Consider the following 16051-nt stretch of genomic DNA (forward strand, 5'->3'; position numbering starts at 1 on the left):
GTGCCACCCGGTCCCAGCAGTCATGGGAAAGGGGTGTGGAAGGGCCTCTCATCAATATTCAGCCGCTGTCAAGAGTCCAAACACTGAAAATGCTGCATATTTACACAAACAAGTAGAGTCGCGGCATATCGCACAAACACACAAATAAACAAACATGCATTAATGTGTGTGCATATTTACACGTAAACACACTAATTGCTATAGTTAGATCTGTTTCGTCTGACAAGTGATCTCCGCATGACTCTTTTCACACACCTCCTGGCACAATACGGGCTTCCTCTGTTTTTCCCAGGCCAAGATATAGAAAGACCAGAGCAGCACAAAGGCTATACTGAGATCCTGTGTGAAAAGCTAGGGAGGGGGGACACTAAAGGAATTAATTAATCTACACAACATTCATCAGCCTTTTGTCACAACTCCTCATTAACACACATCTCACAGAAAATGACCACACACGGACGTCTCAATCTTCATTGATGAAAAAATAACAGTTCACATTCTCTGTGTGATTATCTTCCTGTTTGAATGTCTGCACTCTGAATGTCAGTGCTTACACATCATTTGCTGGAAAGTAAAGACACATTTAGAGCAGATTATGAGATAATATTTAGCGATAGAGTCTAATGCCGGAGATAAACTCCGCCGACCGCAATTAAGGCTGCAGTTAAAAGGTAAGCGACTGCACTTAAAAAATATTTTTCTCACTATTTCCAAAAGCAGATTATGTCTCTGTTGTTCATGGTGGTGATTTACTCATGTGGTTCATACCAGATGTAGAACCCTTTTAGCTCCCTCTTTCTAATTCACGTCTGGTTGCCTTCGGTCGGTGGTGAGTGTGGCTGAAAACCCCGCTGTGTCAGTGAGCATAACATACTAGAGTCTGTCAAAGGCGTAGAAGAAGAGCAATTACTGCAGCACTAACTGGCAGAAAACACACAGGTGGCTCCCATTCAAGCACACATGACGGGCTATTATTTGTTTATGTAGGGGATGAAGAGATGAGCAAGTGTGTATACAAGATGATTTAATAAGTAGATGGATAGATAGCACAATATAGCATGCATTGTCATGTCCATATGTGTGGTGAACTGGTCACTTTTCACAATGCGTGCTTCCGCCTAAGTTTTGCTATCTGTGAGTCAACTTCTGCAGGCCGTCAGCGTTTGTCAGTGTTTGACAGGGGTTCGGTTACAAATTACTCATTTTTACATTTACAAATTAGACATTTTTCACCTTTTTAAAATAGGTAAGAGTGGAAAATGACATTTGGGAGGAACATGCAACAAAGATGCTTGACTGATTCAAATTGGGGACCTTACAACTACATGGTTACATGGTGCGTGCTTCACACTGTTTGGCCACCAGGACTCACCATTAGGGATGCACGATATCAGGCCTGATAAATTATTGGCCGCTAATAGGAAAGAAGAAGAGCAGCACGCTGATTAGAGAGCCAAACATGTCATCGTCATTGTGGATGTTATTCACAGTTTTCAGAGGAAGACAACACGATTACAATTTGCAATACAATTCTTTTGATGCACTTTACTAGAAAAAATAAATGAACATTTGAAGAGTCAGAACTGTTCTTTTTTTTTGTTGAGTTAACAATTGTGACGTCAGTTAGATTTGGTTAGGTCAGAGCTATGGAATATTAAATCATCCTCATCCATATCGTGCATCCCTACTCACCATTACTTTTGATGCTCTTTTCCACCTTTGCGATGCCTTTATATAAACCCTGAACACCAATGTCAGTGCATTTCTGCAGAGGTCAGACTCAAGGTCAATTATGAAACAGGTCACATGAAGCTACCAAAAGTATGTGTTTGTAAGTCAATAAGTATGGTGAGGATGTGGAAATATGACAGATATTTCCTTCCTTCCTGATTCCCCGTTGCACTGCAGGTGCATCAATATGAATCTTTCCACCGTTCCAGAGATCAAAAGGCTATAAAAGACAGATAATCATATCTGCTTAGCCATCAATCAGCATAAATGACCTCATTCAACAAGCTCTTGACTTCTTGTCTCCACATTGCTGCTGGTGCATCGTACTGCAGTGAACTGAAGTGGGCTGATATCGAGCCTTACAGCGCAGGGACCCCACTTCTCCCTGTGACTGACCGGGTCAATCACTGATAATCTGCCCTGAGGATTTCTCCATGACCTGCTCTGAGCTGGAGATGCGCAGTCAATACTATAAGCACATCAAAAGAAAATGGGCTGCTGCGGAAAATCCTCTGGTCAACGGTATGTGAGGAGGGGAGAAAGAGGTGGCTGAATGAAGAGAAGCAGACAGGGAGTCCTACCTATACACTGGAGAAACAATGCACGGATAAGAACCTGGATGCAAGAATGTAAAAGATTATACAGACATGCAAGAAGATGAGATTTATAGGTGAGGTGGCTGTCCTGCCCACAAAGAACCTGATTGGACTTAACCCTGACCGTTTGTCTGTCTTGTAAGGCCTTCCTGCAAACTGATCCATTCAAAAAGGGGACCAAAGAAGATGGATGGAGATAGCTTAAGATAATAATAGATCATAGAAAAAGAGCTATAGCAAAGTTGCACATAAATCCATGACAAAGACATCCTTATAACTAGGATTTAAAGTACACAGAGGAGCATAAGCTCATAATGTCTGTGTGAAGGACAGCCTGTCTGAAAGGATGTGTTAGAAAAGTTCACCCCCTGGTGGCAGATCAGAGTAGCGTCCCATGTTTGCAGAGCTCAGGGAGTCAATGAGCTGATGTGATCGGGGGAATGAGGAGTCTGATTCACTCTGACTACATCAGCACAACACATCATGGAAATTCATTTTTTTTCTTATTCACACCGCATCAGAGAAGCATTCAATAAATGGCAGATCCCGAGAGGGCCAATTTGTACATCTCTACACAAAAACAACACGCATTATTAGATCATTAAACACAGTTTATGTCAGCTGCATGGAAAACGCAGTTTAAAACTGAACATTAGGATGATTTGTGGTGGTGATTTATAGTGTCCAACCTCAACTCTTTGCACATGTGTCTCACTGATGTGTCACACAGTTGTGCTTCCCTCTTCTATTTGGGATAAAAAAAAACACAACTGCTGCAGTCAGCGGGGAGGTACCATTACTGGCAAAGAGGGAGGCACAGAAGCTCAAGATTATCTGACTAGCATGTTAGTTTATACAACAGGGACGGTAATATCATTTCATTACATGAAAGTTACAGCACAGTTGGCATGAGCACAAGCTCTTGCATCATGCAGATTGTACAGTACAGCTGTTTAGGCCCCCAGCCTGAACGCAGCCACGCAGAAGATAGGTGGAGGGGGAAAAAAAAGACAGAAGAGAAGAGAAGGAGGTTGTGTGGAGACAAAAGCAGGACGAGACAGAGAAAGACACATGAGGAAGAGAAGAGATTCATAATAACTCCTCCAGCTTTTGCTTTGTATTAAAGCAGAAAGCAAACAGCAAAGGCGAAGAAAAAGAGAACAAAAAAAAGAGGAAAGAAAATCCTTTGTGGCTGTTTGGAGGTGGATCCCACAGTCTTCAATCTCTGCCAGCTGTCTTGAAGGCCTTTCATAACCTAAGGCCGAGTGACAGAACTGATGGGGAGCGCCGTCTCCTCTGTCAAAGAGGGTACACACATAGACGCAGCACCAACAGCAGGCTGCGTTTGACAAAAGCACACAGCTCAATCTACTACGGAAGAAAAAGCGATGCTTGCGTCTTCTTTAATAACCATATATATGAATGATATGGCTTGTTGAATGATGGCTTATAACTGAGCCTATGTTAACACGTGACTATGATTCACCATTTAAAAACCCTGATAGGATTAACATGTCTTGTATGAAGTAAGCAAATACAGTGCGCACGGAAATCCTGAGTCATGATAACATGTTTAGAAAGTGTGTTAGCATGAGTCATATATATATGCACTCTGTAGAAATGACTTACAGCCATTTTTTCAATTATGATTAAAAAAACAGAAAACCATGGAAATAAGAATCAAATAACATCCTTGTGATATCTTGGTGTGGTTGTTATTATGTAACATTGTTGCTGATAAACATATCCTCATATCTTGTTTGTATTTTTTCCAGAGGAACAAAATGTTCTGGAGACGCATCCTTTTCTGATGCACCCGACTCTCCTCTGTGCTGTCGCTTCTGACGTTGCTGTTGGCAAAGGCAGGAGCTTATTATGGGCTGTTTCAAACCACGGGATGCATCAGACACTAGCTACTCCCCCGAGGAAACTTTAGCTCACTGAGATGTGTCCCTGAGAGCCCAACAGCTCCCGTTGGTTTGATAATTCTTACACATGGCTGAAACTCAACCACTGAAAGCTCACTGCCAGCCTACAGATGTCCAGCTGCTGAGGTTTTAGTGGGCAGCAGCCTTTAAGCTGACCGAGCTCGGCCTGAGCCAAGTTTGTGCTATTTTGGCAAAATGCTACAGTAGCATCGGTGGAGAAAATGGTACAGTAGGTTGTTTGACTTGGCAGACGGATCTAGTGGAGCTCTCTTTATCTCCGTGTTGTCAAAACACCTCCATGAGGTGATTCTTGACCCTATGATCCATTCTCATCTCTGCATGATCCACCATGCTCTACCGCGTTAGACTATTATTGCGCCTATTCTAATCGGTTCTGTCAGAACATTATTGATGGAGCATAAGACAAAATCTTAAGGTGTGAAAGTCCTGTTATCTGTCAAAACTATTAAAAGGTACAGTGTGTAACATCTGGCGACATCTAGCGGTGAGATTGCAGTCTGCAACCTCTCCCGTGTGCCAAGTGTGTGAGAACTACGATGGCCGACTTCAATAAGCGAATGGCCCCCTTCTAGAGCTGTTTTAAGAGTAGCGTAGGTCATTTGGAGAATAGCAGAGTGTGTAGCGTGTGTGTGTAAGTGCGAAGTGAATGGTGAAGCAAGAGAGAGAGAGAGAGAGAGTGGTGACGAATGTGTGTGATCTTTTTAAGAAAACAAGTGAGTTAGTTTAGCTCTGAGAATATCAAGTGAATGTACAGTGGAAGTTGAAGTTGGTGCAGAAATAAATGCTCCTCAGGACCAACAGAGGTTTCCCGAGGTCTTGTTTCTCGGCGGCTGAGACGGGGATTAACTCTGGAGTGAGTACTGTCATCGTTCTGGGCTACTATAGAAACATGGTGGCCGGCTCCGTGAAGACGACCCGCTCCCTATGTAGATATAAACGGCTCATTTTAAGGTAACGAAAACACAATTCTTATTTTCAGGTGATTATACACTAAAGAAAACTTACTTATTACTACTATATTCCATTTCTGCCAATAGATCCCCCTAAATGTTACACACTGGTCCTTTAAGAGATCAATAAATAAGCTATACAGTCCTTGGTATAATGACTGCTTTAATGACTATAATCACATCCACTTCACAGATGACAGTAGCTATCAGACAAGTGGAAAATCAAAGGGTTATTATGCAGACAGGCCTTGCACATACAACATGTATCCCTGTTTTAACTAGTGACTCACTGCCAGCTCTGTAACGTCGTGCCCCCATCCACTGATGCTATATGAACTGACAGCATGCTCTGTGCCAACCCATGTGCTGGCAATGCGATACACTGTATTGCAGTTGTTGTTGTTGTCTCATGCAATAGCAGCATGCACCCTACAGTTACAGTCTCCGGTGGAGGCATAATCAGAGCAATGCCGGCAGTTGTCTTAGTCTGCAAACCGAGCACACTGCGCTGTCAAAGGCTCGGGCTCAAAGTGAAGGAATGTGTTGTCAGTGCCTTACAGCTCCGGTGGTGACGCACTCTCTTTTTAATCAGCGCTGGCGTCACTTGAGCAGAGGCATTGCATTAAGAATCTCTCAGCCAATAATGGGAAATGGGCATTCCTGCCGCTGTAACGGCTTTATGGCATGAATGCCCTCTGAGAACACATGACATTATCTCAATGAAGGGCAAAGCCCATTGATGTTTATTAGCCACCTTGTCCGTGCAATGTTATATATTCAGAGTACAGCGAGGTGAATATGAATCCCAGAAAAGAATCCACGCTCAAAGATCAAACCTCCTGGATGGTAATGTCACGGAAAAAAAGACGTGCACATCTCAACTCCAATACATATCTTTCATGATCTGGAATTACAAAAATTTGCATATTAGTAGAAAGCGATTATCCCCTTTTACGTGCACGAGCCATGTTAACAACTGCTGAACAACGAAGTTAGGGCACCAACACTGGTGCAGAGTATCTACTGGACCGATCCATGTCATAACCACTCGGAGGAAAACCAACTCAAGGGCTGTGGATTTAGCAATACCGTTATGGTTTGATCATTATTTCAGAAGACACAGTATGTGCAGTGTCAACATATTGGTATACGGTATCTCTCCCTGCTTAACACATGGCAGCACATTAACAGACCTGGTTTGATTACTTATTGTCGTTTTTTTTCTTAGTATGCTTGCATTTTCAGGGCACACACATTTGTTCCACTGTGCTAAACTGAACAAACACGTCTTGTCGTATTTTAGAGTGTTCTGCCCAAGGCGACCTCCGCATCCCTTGAGGCCCTCAGAGTAGTGAAGTGTAGTATCCTTAAAGGCCAAGAAAGCCTTTGGCCAAGTCCAGGTTATCCTTCTCTTGGCCTTCCAGTATTGTACAAACACAGCATTAGTATTCCAGAGGGACTTGGGCTGCCAGCGATGATGAAATGACATTTACAACAGAACACACTCATCCCGCTCCAGCTCCTCATTAAAGGAGGAGGCACTGAGAGCCTCAGTCTGTTTGACAGACAGTCAAGACAACATATTAGTGTCAATCGGCGGCACATGTCCTCTGTCCCCCTACAACAACAACAACAGCGACTGTTTCACAAAGTCATCGATTTGCACCACACTTGCACTGATTTGCACTGAGCTCTGCCTCTCGGCCTGGTCATGTGACTTCCTGTGTTTAAAGCTCTCGCTGGACTAAAGCTGGAGGAGGAAACAGGGAGAAAAGAAGTCGGACCAATATGTCCAATTGCTTATTATGCAACAAGAAAAAACGGAATGAAGCATGTCATAAAATTATAATTACTGGAACACTAAAGGAACTTGAGAATCTGAGGAATGCATTCATGCATTCATGCATTCATGTGTGCTGTACACATGGAGACAAGACAGAGATTCAAGCCGGTGGATGGCAGGAGCAGATTGCCCGTGAAGGACTCCGTGGAGACCCGTGAAGGTCTCATATTCATTAGGATGACTGATCCCCATGTATGGCATTATATCATGACATGACAGGGTAATTCAGTTCGGCGCTATGCACCAGCTGTTAAGTACATGTGTGGAAAATTCATGTACATGGTTACACTTACAGGGTTGTGAAAATGATGCAGACTACACACACTACAGTGAAGAAAACAAACTCAAATGTGCCTCTGCAGAGATATAAGGTAACAGAGTGCTTATTCAGCTAAATACTGAAGGTGTCGCGTACTAGGCAAGGGGTAGATTCTGTGCAGAAAATTCTTGTGCAGCACCGTACCAAAAATACAACCCTAACATAACGCAAATCTAATTCCGTCCAACCTTTCATCACGGCAGATCTGACACATGATTTACTGAAGCAGAGACGGGAGCTTTCCACACAGACTGTAGGACTCATCACCGTCCCGAAAATAACAGCTCAGACTCAGCCGCATTTCACACACACACACACACACACACACACACACACACTAGCAACGCCACACATACACATCGTACCAATCACACAAGAGAACACACTCACACCCACAACTATACGGCAGAAGCTGCGAGGAACTCATGTGCCCAGTGAGAGCTGTCACAGCATCATCCAGAAATGAGTCATTTTTCTCAGCCGCCAGAGGCTCTAAAACCATCACTCACATGACTCTGTTGTGATTTCAGTCACAATGGTGGGCAAATACAAAACAACACTCATCACTTTGTATGAAGACACATGGCGGTAATTCATCAAGGTGACATTTTTCACAGAAAACAAGCGTCTGTTCCACCTCGCCGCCCCTCCTCTGGCGAGAGATGTTGTTTACTAGGAGCACAGGAAGGGAACATGAGAGGACGGAGCAAGGTCTGGATGCCATAGGTGACTCAGCATAGACACTGGAGAGGAAGACGCCGTGCTTTCCTCCACCACCACCACCACCCACTCCACTGCTGTCTCCATGAATGGGAGCTACAACCAGTGCCGCCCCAGCAAGGCGAGCCCTCCTGTGCCGTCCTACCCCGACAGCATTCATACAGAAACACGCTACTCACATGTCGTAGAGGCGGTAACCCATGGCAGAGCCCGGTCTGCTCGGGTGGGACCCCGGGTCTCGCGTTCGCCTGGGGTCCGTGCTGCTCACCACGGCGCGCCACACGCTTGGTTTGTCCATCCTGTGTGCTGGTCAATGGGACTGCGTGACTGAGACGGCGTGCGCACACAGGGCTCACTCACTCTCCCTCTCCCTCCCAGTCACAAACACAGGCAGCCAAGGAGCAGTGTGTGTGATGTAACGAGGAGCGTCCAAGAGGCTGGCGGCTGGTGGGGAGGGGGGTGGATGGTGATGGAGGAGGAGGAGGAGAAGGGTTGGGGGCGGGGGGGTCGTAGAGCCAAGAAGCTAGAGGAGCTGCACTGATGACAAGCCTCTGTTTTAAAGCATGGTGGTTGATTCTTTACTGGTGCCGGTGTTTGGGGAGGTTACATAAAAAGCAAGAGGACACAACCTGCAGGAGAGCTACTGCGAGATTACACTGCTTCTCCTAAACACGGAGGAGCATCTGCATACGCCTCTCTCCACCCTCCATCTCTCCTCAGTAGTACAGTCCTCAGCAGGGCCACACGATTGGCTCCTTGGTCTCCATAGAAACAGGAGGATGTGTCAGAGGTAGGGCTCATTATCATGCCTTCTCTCCCCTCCCTCCCATTTTGTTTTCACTCCCTCTCTCTCTCTTCCCATTTCTCTTCTTCTCACATACTCAACCCCCCCCCCTCCCTCTCCACCCTTCTCTCTTCTGAAATCAATGCACTTTTCTCTGTAGTGTCTTTCAAAACAGATGAGGCTTTACAGCCCAATGAGGGATGAGGCTTTCCAGTCCAATGAGGGATGGTGCAAACAGGTAAAGATGCTGCATATCTCTGGTTAATTATGTCTGCAGAGGAAAGAAACACTGCAGAACTAAGACAGAGATGAGACAACGGAAGCAAACACATGACATAATCAGAAGGAAAACAAGTCATCTGATAACAAGGAGTTACAGACTGTGTTTCTACAGTTCTGGACTTGCCAGAAGTTAGAAGATATGTGGCTTGCACAGACGTTGCATCATGTACAAGTCATGCCAAAACCAGAAAGGAAGTGTGAAATATGAAGCAGAGATACGGCAACATTACTGAAGATTCAATCTTAATTCAGGGGGAAAATTGAAGTTTGAAGTTTTGTCTTCAAAATAAAAAGAAAGTGTACACAATGTACTGTACTGTACTGTACTGTGTCCCTATTAGGAAATAGATGGTACCGTTGTTGACACCTTCACCAGGTAACAGCATGCAAAGCAGGATGGTAGGTAGGCAGGAGAGTGTCTATGGAGACAAGCTCTCATCAGGACTTTATAAAGCCACACACACACACACACACACACACACACACACACACACACATACACACGCAGTGGGCTAGAGACAGAAACCCTGGGCTGATGGCTTACAGTCTCCAGGGGAGGATGCGTTTCACTCCGGGCAGACTCGATGGCACACAGCAGCGCTGTTCGATGTATCGAGTGTAAACGCCAAGGTGACTAGCGCTGTCAGACCTTTGTCTTTTTCTTAATGAACTTGTGTAGTGGCTAATTGTATATGTACGTCATCTCACTGCAATTACACTGGCTGTGTAGTTTGTAATTATCAAGCACAAGTGCTGATCTCTCCAGCTCTGACATGTACTTGTCACAGTGTGTGTGAGGCTTGTACTTGTGTGTGCGTGACCGTACGTGTGCCTGTTTGCGTGTACCTGTGAGTGCAGACTGGAAACCCTGTATAATAACATTGTACAATTTCTCATATCTAGAGCAAGACTGCCATGAAATGTACTGTGTGCTTATGCTCTCCAGATGAGCAACGTATTTGGTGTCTTCAGAGGACAAACCCTTTTCATTTACTCGATGAGCTTTCCTTTTGTGCCACACTCAGGCCATGATATCCACTTTACACACAATATATCGTAATCTCATAATATGGAGATTTGCATTTACTCTATTGAGCTCGTTCATATTCATAGTCAACCCCAATACCTTTCTTCTAAAGGACAAACTTGAGGTTTTAAGCCCTGAGGTTAACACAATTGACCTTTCTATTCAACGATTGTTTGACGTACGACAAATTGCAGCCTCTAACTAGCAGACTTAAGACCAGTTACCTCCTCATTCCTTGGCAGCACTTATGTAATGTCACCTATAGAGCACAGAGACAGGTAATCAGTGAGGTGTTCTGGGAAAATTCAAGCACAATTCTCCAGAAGCTTGGCATGTAATTTAACCTACAGGCTGACAGTTGACCAATTTGTGTGCTCTGTTCACTGCGTGTGTGTGTGTGTGTGTGTGTGTGTGTGTGTTTGTGTGTGCACGCACGCATGGCAAAAGGTTGTAGGGGGAGGGGCTCTAACATGGCCAACGGTGAGCTCCATTCTGTGTATCTGCAAACCCCGAGGAGAGTGTTAGTAGTCCAGACACACACACACACACAAACACAAACACAGAGGAGCAGAGAGCTGAGCAAGATGCTCTTTCAAATTGACAGATAACCTTAAATTCACTGTTTCAGCAATACACTTCTCAACACAACAGTGCAGACTTTAAAGCCTCTGAACACCCACACAGGTGTTTTCAGCTCTTCTGTCTGATTAGACCTTGCCTCGGGTTGAAGGTTGGCGGAGCTACGATGAGAATTTTATTCGGTCACAAATCCCCATCTACCAATAGGAATGATGAAAGGTAAAAATTTGTCCCGTCCTAGCAGGTGCAACAAAGCTAACAGAAGACTCAGGAAGATGTCAATCAATTACAGTCAAATTAACTCAAATTCGCTGCCTCCAGACACAAAATGATAACTGCTAAAATGAATGTCTCAAAATGCCGTTTTAATTTTTTGGCCTCGCGTGGTCCTGCTAACATCACGACATGTTGCTATGTGGCCCTTAAAGATGTAAAAATATTGCATACGTTGGCCTTCTTGCGCCAACCTCCCCACTCTCCTCTGTCACCATATGGCCCCTTTTAATCCAGCTGGCCTTGGTGTACAATGCGGTCTGGTGGATTATAGCTGTGCAGAACTGTGTGCCAAGGGCTTTCCAGCCTCACACAAAGCCAGATGCAGGTATACATTGTGATGCACACACAAAGAATACACATGAGCATGCGCCGTAGATGGCTTTTAGTGTTACAGAAAATGCATGCTGATGAGTTCCAACCTAATTGCCTCGTGTCTGTCCTCTTGAAGAAGGAGCCAACTGGAAGACTTAATACACAGTGTGCTCACATTCACTAAATGTAAGGAAACCAGTCTGATAGCATAGTGGAGAAAGCACAGTCAGAGTGCCAGCAGTCACTGGAGGAGGAGGAGTGATCATTTTGTTTTTTAAACAGCTGAGAAACAACATCAAGGACACAGCTGGAGCTGGAGATTCACTCACATTCTTGCACTAGAGCTGAAGCTATTATTCGATCAATAACAGATTAGTCAGCAATGATTAATCGTTTAAGTATTTTTCTCAGCAAAAAGAGAAAAAAAATCCTTGGTTCCAGTTTCTTAAATGTGAATATTCACTGTTTTCTATCACAGTAAATTGATTATCTTTTGGTTTTGGATCGTTGGTATCACAATAAAAGGCATTTGAGGATTGGCATTCTTGCACTCACATTTTTTCTGCCATGATGTCTTACAGACTAGACAACTAATCGGTTCATAGAATAATAAATCGGTAAATTGATTAATGATGAAAATAATAATTAGATGCAGCGCTATCTTACACTAAACATTGTTTTCCAAATTTTTAGTTGTTGCTGTATAAATTTGTCATTGTAAATACGAGGAGACAAAAAAAAAAACAAGAGTTGCTCAGGTGGAATTGAAAATCAAAGGATTTCCTGACATAGCTTTTTTTCTAGCTGAATTGGCTGTCAGTCTCTGCTGAGTTGCCTTCGCTGATATAAAGACAAATAACCGAGATGTACAACTGCTGGAGGTCACAAAACGCTCTGTTCTGTACACTTGAACTTCTCAAAACTGATGCAGCACTCTGTTCCCATCAAAGTGCATTCTGGTTTCTCCTCTTTTTAGGGTGACTAGCTCCTTTGGATCTTATAAATCTTTAACAAGACGAACTGTATGTTCACTGTGCGGCGGTTTGTATGTGTCTGCACAATATGTAGGAACAACAGTAACGGTAGGAAGCATTATTTTGTCCTCAGCTGAGCCGCTCTGCAGGGGTCCCGTCTCCTCTCATGAGACTTCAGCCCACTTCAAACACATCAGAGGGAGAGAAAGAGTGAGTCAAGAGAGAGAAAGCAGACGTTCACAGCAGCAGTAAGAGCTGCACACCACACGATGGCAGTGCATCACCTCCTCTGCATGAACAACGACCGCCTGATGTGATCAATGCCATTATTACATTACTAATGTTGGGAAAACATTTCCTTCAGCTTCATTGTTAGGCCACATGACAGACACAGTGAGTAAAAGCACATGTTGAATGCTTCATTTCGCAGCATTAATCAAACATGTGGATCCAACAAAGTATTTTTAAGTAAGACGGAAGATGACAGTGCACTAAATCCCAGGAATTAATGTGAATATGTACTGTTTACGTGCTTAATCACAACAAGTTATATGAACAACATCACAGCCCATGTTACCTACAGTACAGTTATTTCAGCATTATGTTCAGTTTTGCGTAACTAAAAATGTTCGTTCCACAAAAGCATTTTTCCTAACCACCAATTAGTTTCATCAGCTGGAAAAACTGAACTCCCCAGAGACAGTGACCTCTACCACCCTACGCTAGAGATGAGAAGCTTAGTTTTCCCCTGCAGTTTTTTCCATGTCACAACGCAGCTCAGCCTCTCTGTGGCTCTCTGGCAGAGGGCACAGCGCTGTGCAAAGGCTCCTTCTGTCACTGACTTGGCCTCAAGCCCGAGAACATCAGAGGCAGAAGACAGACGAGCTTTTCATAGCAGGCCAAACAAAGAGCTGTCTCTCTGTTCCTAACTGTGAAGTACAGACAAGAGTCGTTTCTTGACCCCTCAGGCTTCTGCTGAGGCTCTTCGCTGCCACCGTCAGTAATACTGATGCGAAGCTGTAGCAGCTCTAGCACTCCGCACACACACACCTGATATTTCCAGTGGTGGAACAAGTACTCAGATCTTTTAGTTAAAGCCTCTGAACACCCACACAGGTGCTTTCAGTTAATCTGCTGATTAGACCTCTTCTCAGGACTGTGTGGACGTGTATAAACTAATTGAGTGACAATCTCATTGAGTCTCCTGTTAGCTCCGTTGCACCTGTGAGGGCGGGACAAATTACACCTTTCTCATTCTTAGATGAAGATTTGTGACTAATAGATTCCGACCAAAGCATCAGCCTACCTTCAATCTGAGCAGAGGTCTAAACAGCCAGAAGAACTGAAAACATCTGCGTGGGTGTTGATCTAAAAATACTCCATTACAAGTAAAAGTAATTTAAATCTTATTTAAGTAAAAATAGAGAAGTATCATCAGCAAAATATACTTAAAGTAAAAGTACTCATTGTGCAAAATGCCCCGTGACTCATGTACAATGAATTGAATAATGGTCCCTAGTAGAAAAATGTGTATTTTCCAATATATTGCGAGTGAATCTTAAGGGAGCAGTTTGTAGATCTGGCGGTATCTAGTGGTGAGGTTGCAGATTGAAACCAACTAAAGCTTCTCCCGTGTGCCAAGTGTGTAGAAGAACTAGGGTGACCGACGTGAAAACGTGAATAAACATTCTCTAGAGCCAGTTGTTGTAAGAGTAGAGTATGTAGAATGTGTGTGTGTGTGTACATGGGAAGTGAGTTGTGAAGCAAAAGAGAGAGAGCGGCGACGACAGGAGTAACGTTATCGGCTCCGGCCCAAGCAGGAAAAGTTAACAATTTTTGGTTTGTCCGTTCTGGGCTACTGTAGAAACATGGCGGAGCAACATTGAGGGCTCCGTGAAGAGGACCCGCTCCCTATATTGATATGAAGGGCTCATTCTAAGGTAACGAAAACACATAACTTATACACACTTATACACCAAAGAAAACATAGTTATTATTATTATATTCCATTTCTGCCAATAGATCCCCCTAATTGTTACACACTGATCCTTTAAGTCAAAGGCCAATATAGAAGGGGATTTAGTATTTATTATTATGCCATCAATATGCAATATCACACGTACAAAGGCATAATGAAAAACTAGTGGAGAGTTCCTTGATCAGGTTGTGCTGCTTATTCCTGTCTTATTTATGCTTTATTATGCACCCATGAAGGCAAAAACATGTATTGTATCAATCTAATCCCTCTATCGTCTGCACTTAAACCCCCCACACGATTCAGCAGTGGCAGCATCTTGTTAATATCTCGTTGGATCTACACAGGCAAATCCCTCTTCTTGAGTAGAAGAGCTGAAAAAGCAGCTGAGCACAAGCGATCACGCGCTCCAGTCTTATTTCCTGGGGAGAAGTGTGCTCGTCTTTGCTCCCTCACCTCATCCCTGATGCGAGCCCTCCCTCTGCTCGATCTGAGCGGCGATACAGAGCTATGGAATTGCAAATGCCTCCCATCAAAGCGGGAGATAGATCTGAAGCGCACGGAGGCCCCCTTTGCCTGATATTACTGTGGCGTGGAGCTGATGAAAAGATAAGCTATGTGAGAGACTCGCACAGTATCACTAATCTCTCACTACATCTAATTTAGCAGGGAAAGTGGAAACGGGTGATAGAGTGAAAGCAAAAGCATCGGTTGAGAAAAACAACCGGCATGTTGTCACTGGGCTCGAGGTGCACCGGTTGCGCTTGTATCACCTAAAGGCTTTCAAAATCATAATGATGTCACACATGACTATCTCTTGAAATGTACCACCTGTGCTATGTCGCTAGACAGGTGGGTGTCTTTTCATTACTGCTGAGGAGATGCTTTTACTCCAGGCACAGTGCGCTTCTTCAACCTTGACCGAAACACAAACTTCCGCCTTTCTGATTTATAATAAAAAATACACATTGTCATAATTAAGCTGCTTTTTCATGCATACAGATTGCCAAGACTATTATTTTTTTCCATCTGCTGAAAAAAAAGTAATTAATATTTCACAAGTGTGGTACGTCTTCAGTCATGACCATATCATGGATAATGTCACGGGCAATTACTGAGAGGGTCTGCAGGCTGATGTGTGATTCAAGGGTTTTAAGGTTAGAGCCGCTAGCAGGATGTGTGTTCGTTACGATGATAATAGTGTGTCAGAGGACATCTTGGTTATTATGGCTTAATACCGAGTCAAGGTAATCTTGTGCTTCCACATTGATTCACAGCTCTCTCCTTTGAAAAAGAACAGAACAAACTGAACAGAGAACTATCTAAGGAAAACAACAACGTCGGGAAACGTCTTCACAAGTCGTCATACAAACAGACCTTGAACACATGTCACATGATCAGAACTTATCATCACATGCATTTTTTCCCACATAGGTATACATGCAGAAAATGAGTGTCCAGTATATTCTCTTTTACAGCTAATGTGTACTCAAGTTTGTTATTTGATGAACTCTTGTGTGAAAGCTTGCAACAAATAATTATTATCATCAATACAATTAAACTTTTTTTTTTTGTTCTGCACATCAAAGTTTCCCAGAACTTTTTTTAAATACTCATTTATGTTTCCTAAACACAAATATATTCAGTTTACACAGACATAAAATAGAGAAAAGCAGTAAATTGTCACATTTGAGAAGATGGAAGCGCAAATATTTGGTGTTTTTGTTAGGGATG

The 16051-nt window shown here is 43.6% G+C and overlaps 1 protein-coding gene across 6 annotated transcripts in view; it reads right to left on the reverse strand.

Moving 5' to 3' along the window:
- Positions 1–16051, reverse strand: part of LOC119489521 (IQ motif and SEC7 domain-containing protein 1-like) — a 102274-nt gene that overhangs the window by 47702 nt on the left and 38521 nt on the right. The window contains exon 1 of one of the 6 annotated variants that reach the window (XM_037772048.1): positions 8288–8512. The exons of the other annotated variants lie outside the window; for them this stretch is intronic. Within the exon in view, the coding sequence (XP_037627976.1) occupies positions 8288–8406 (119 nt within the window). The 5' untranslated portion in view covers positions 8407–8512. Of the gene's footprint in view, positions 1–8287; positions 8513–16051 lie in introns of those variants that run through there. 6 annotated transcript variants of the gene reach the window in all.

This window comes from Sebastes umbrosus, chromosome 6, assembly GCF_015220745.1.
Source record: "Sebastes umbrosus isolate fSebUmb1 chromosome 6, fSebUmb1.pri, whole genome shotgun sequence".
Lineage (NCBI taxonomy): Eukaryota > Metazoa > Chordata > Actinopteri > Perciformes > Sebastidae > Sebastes > Sebastes umbrosus.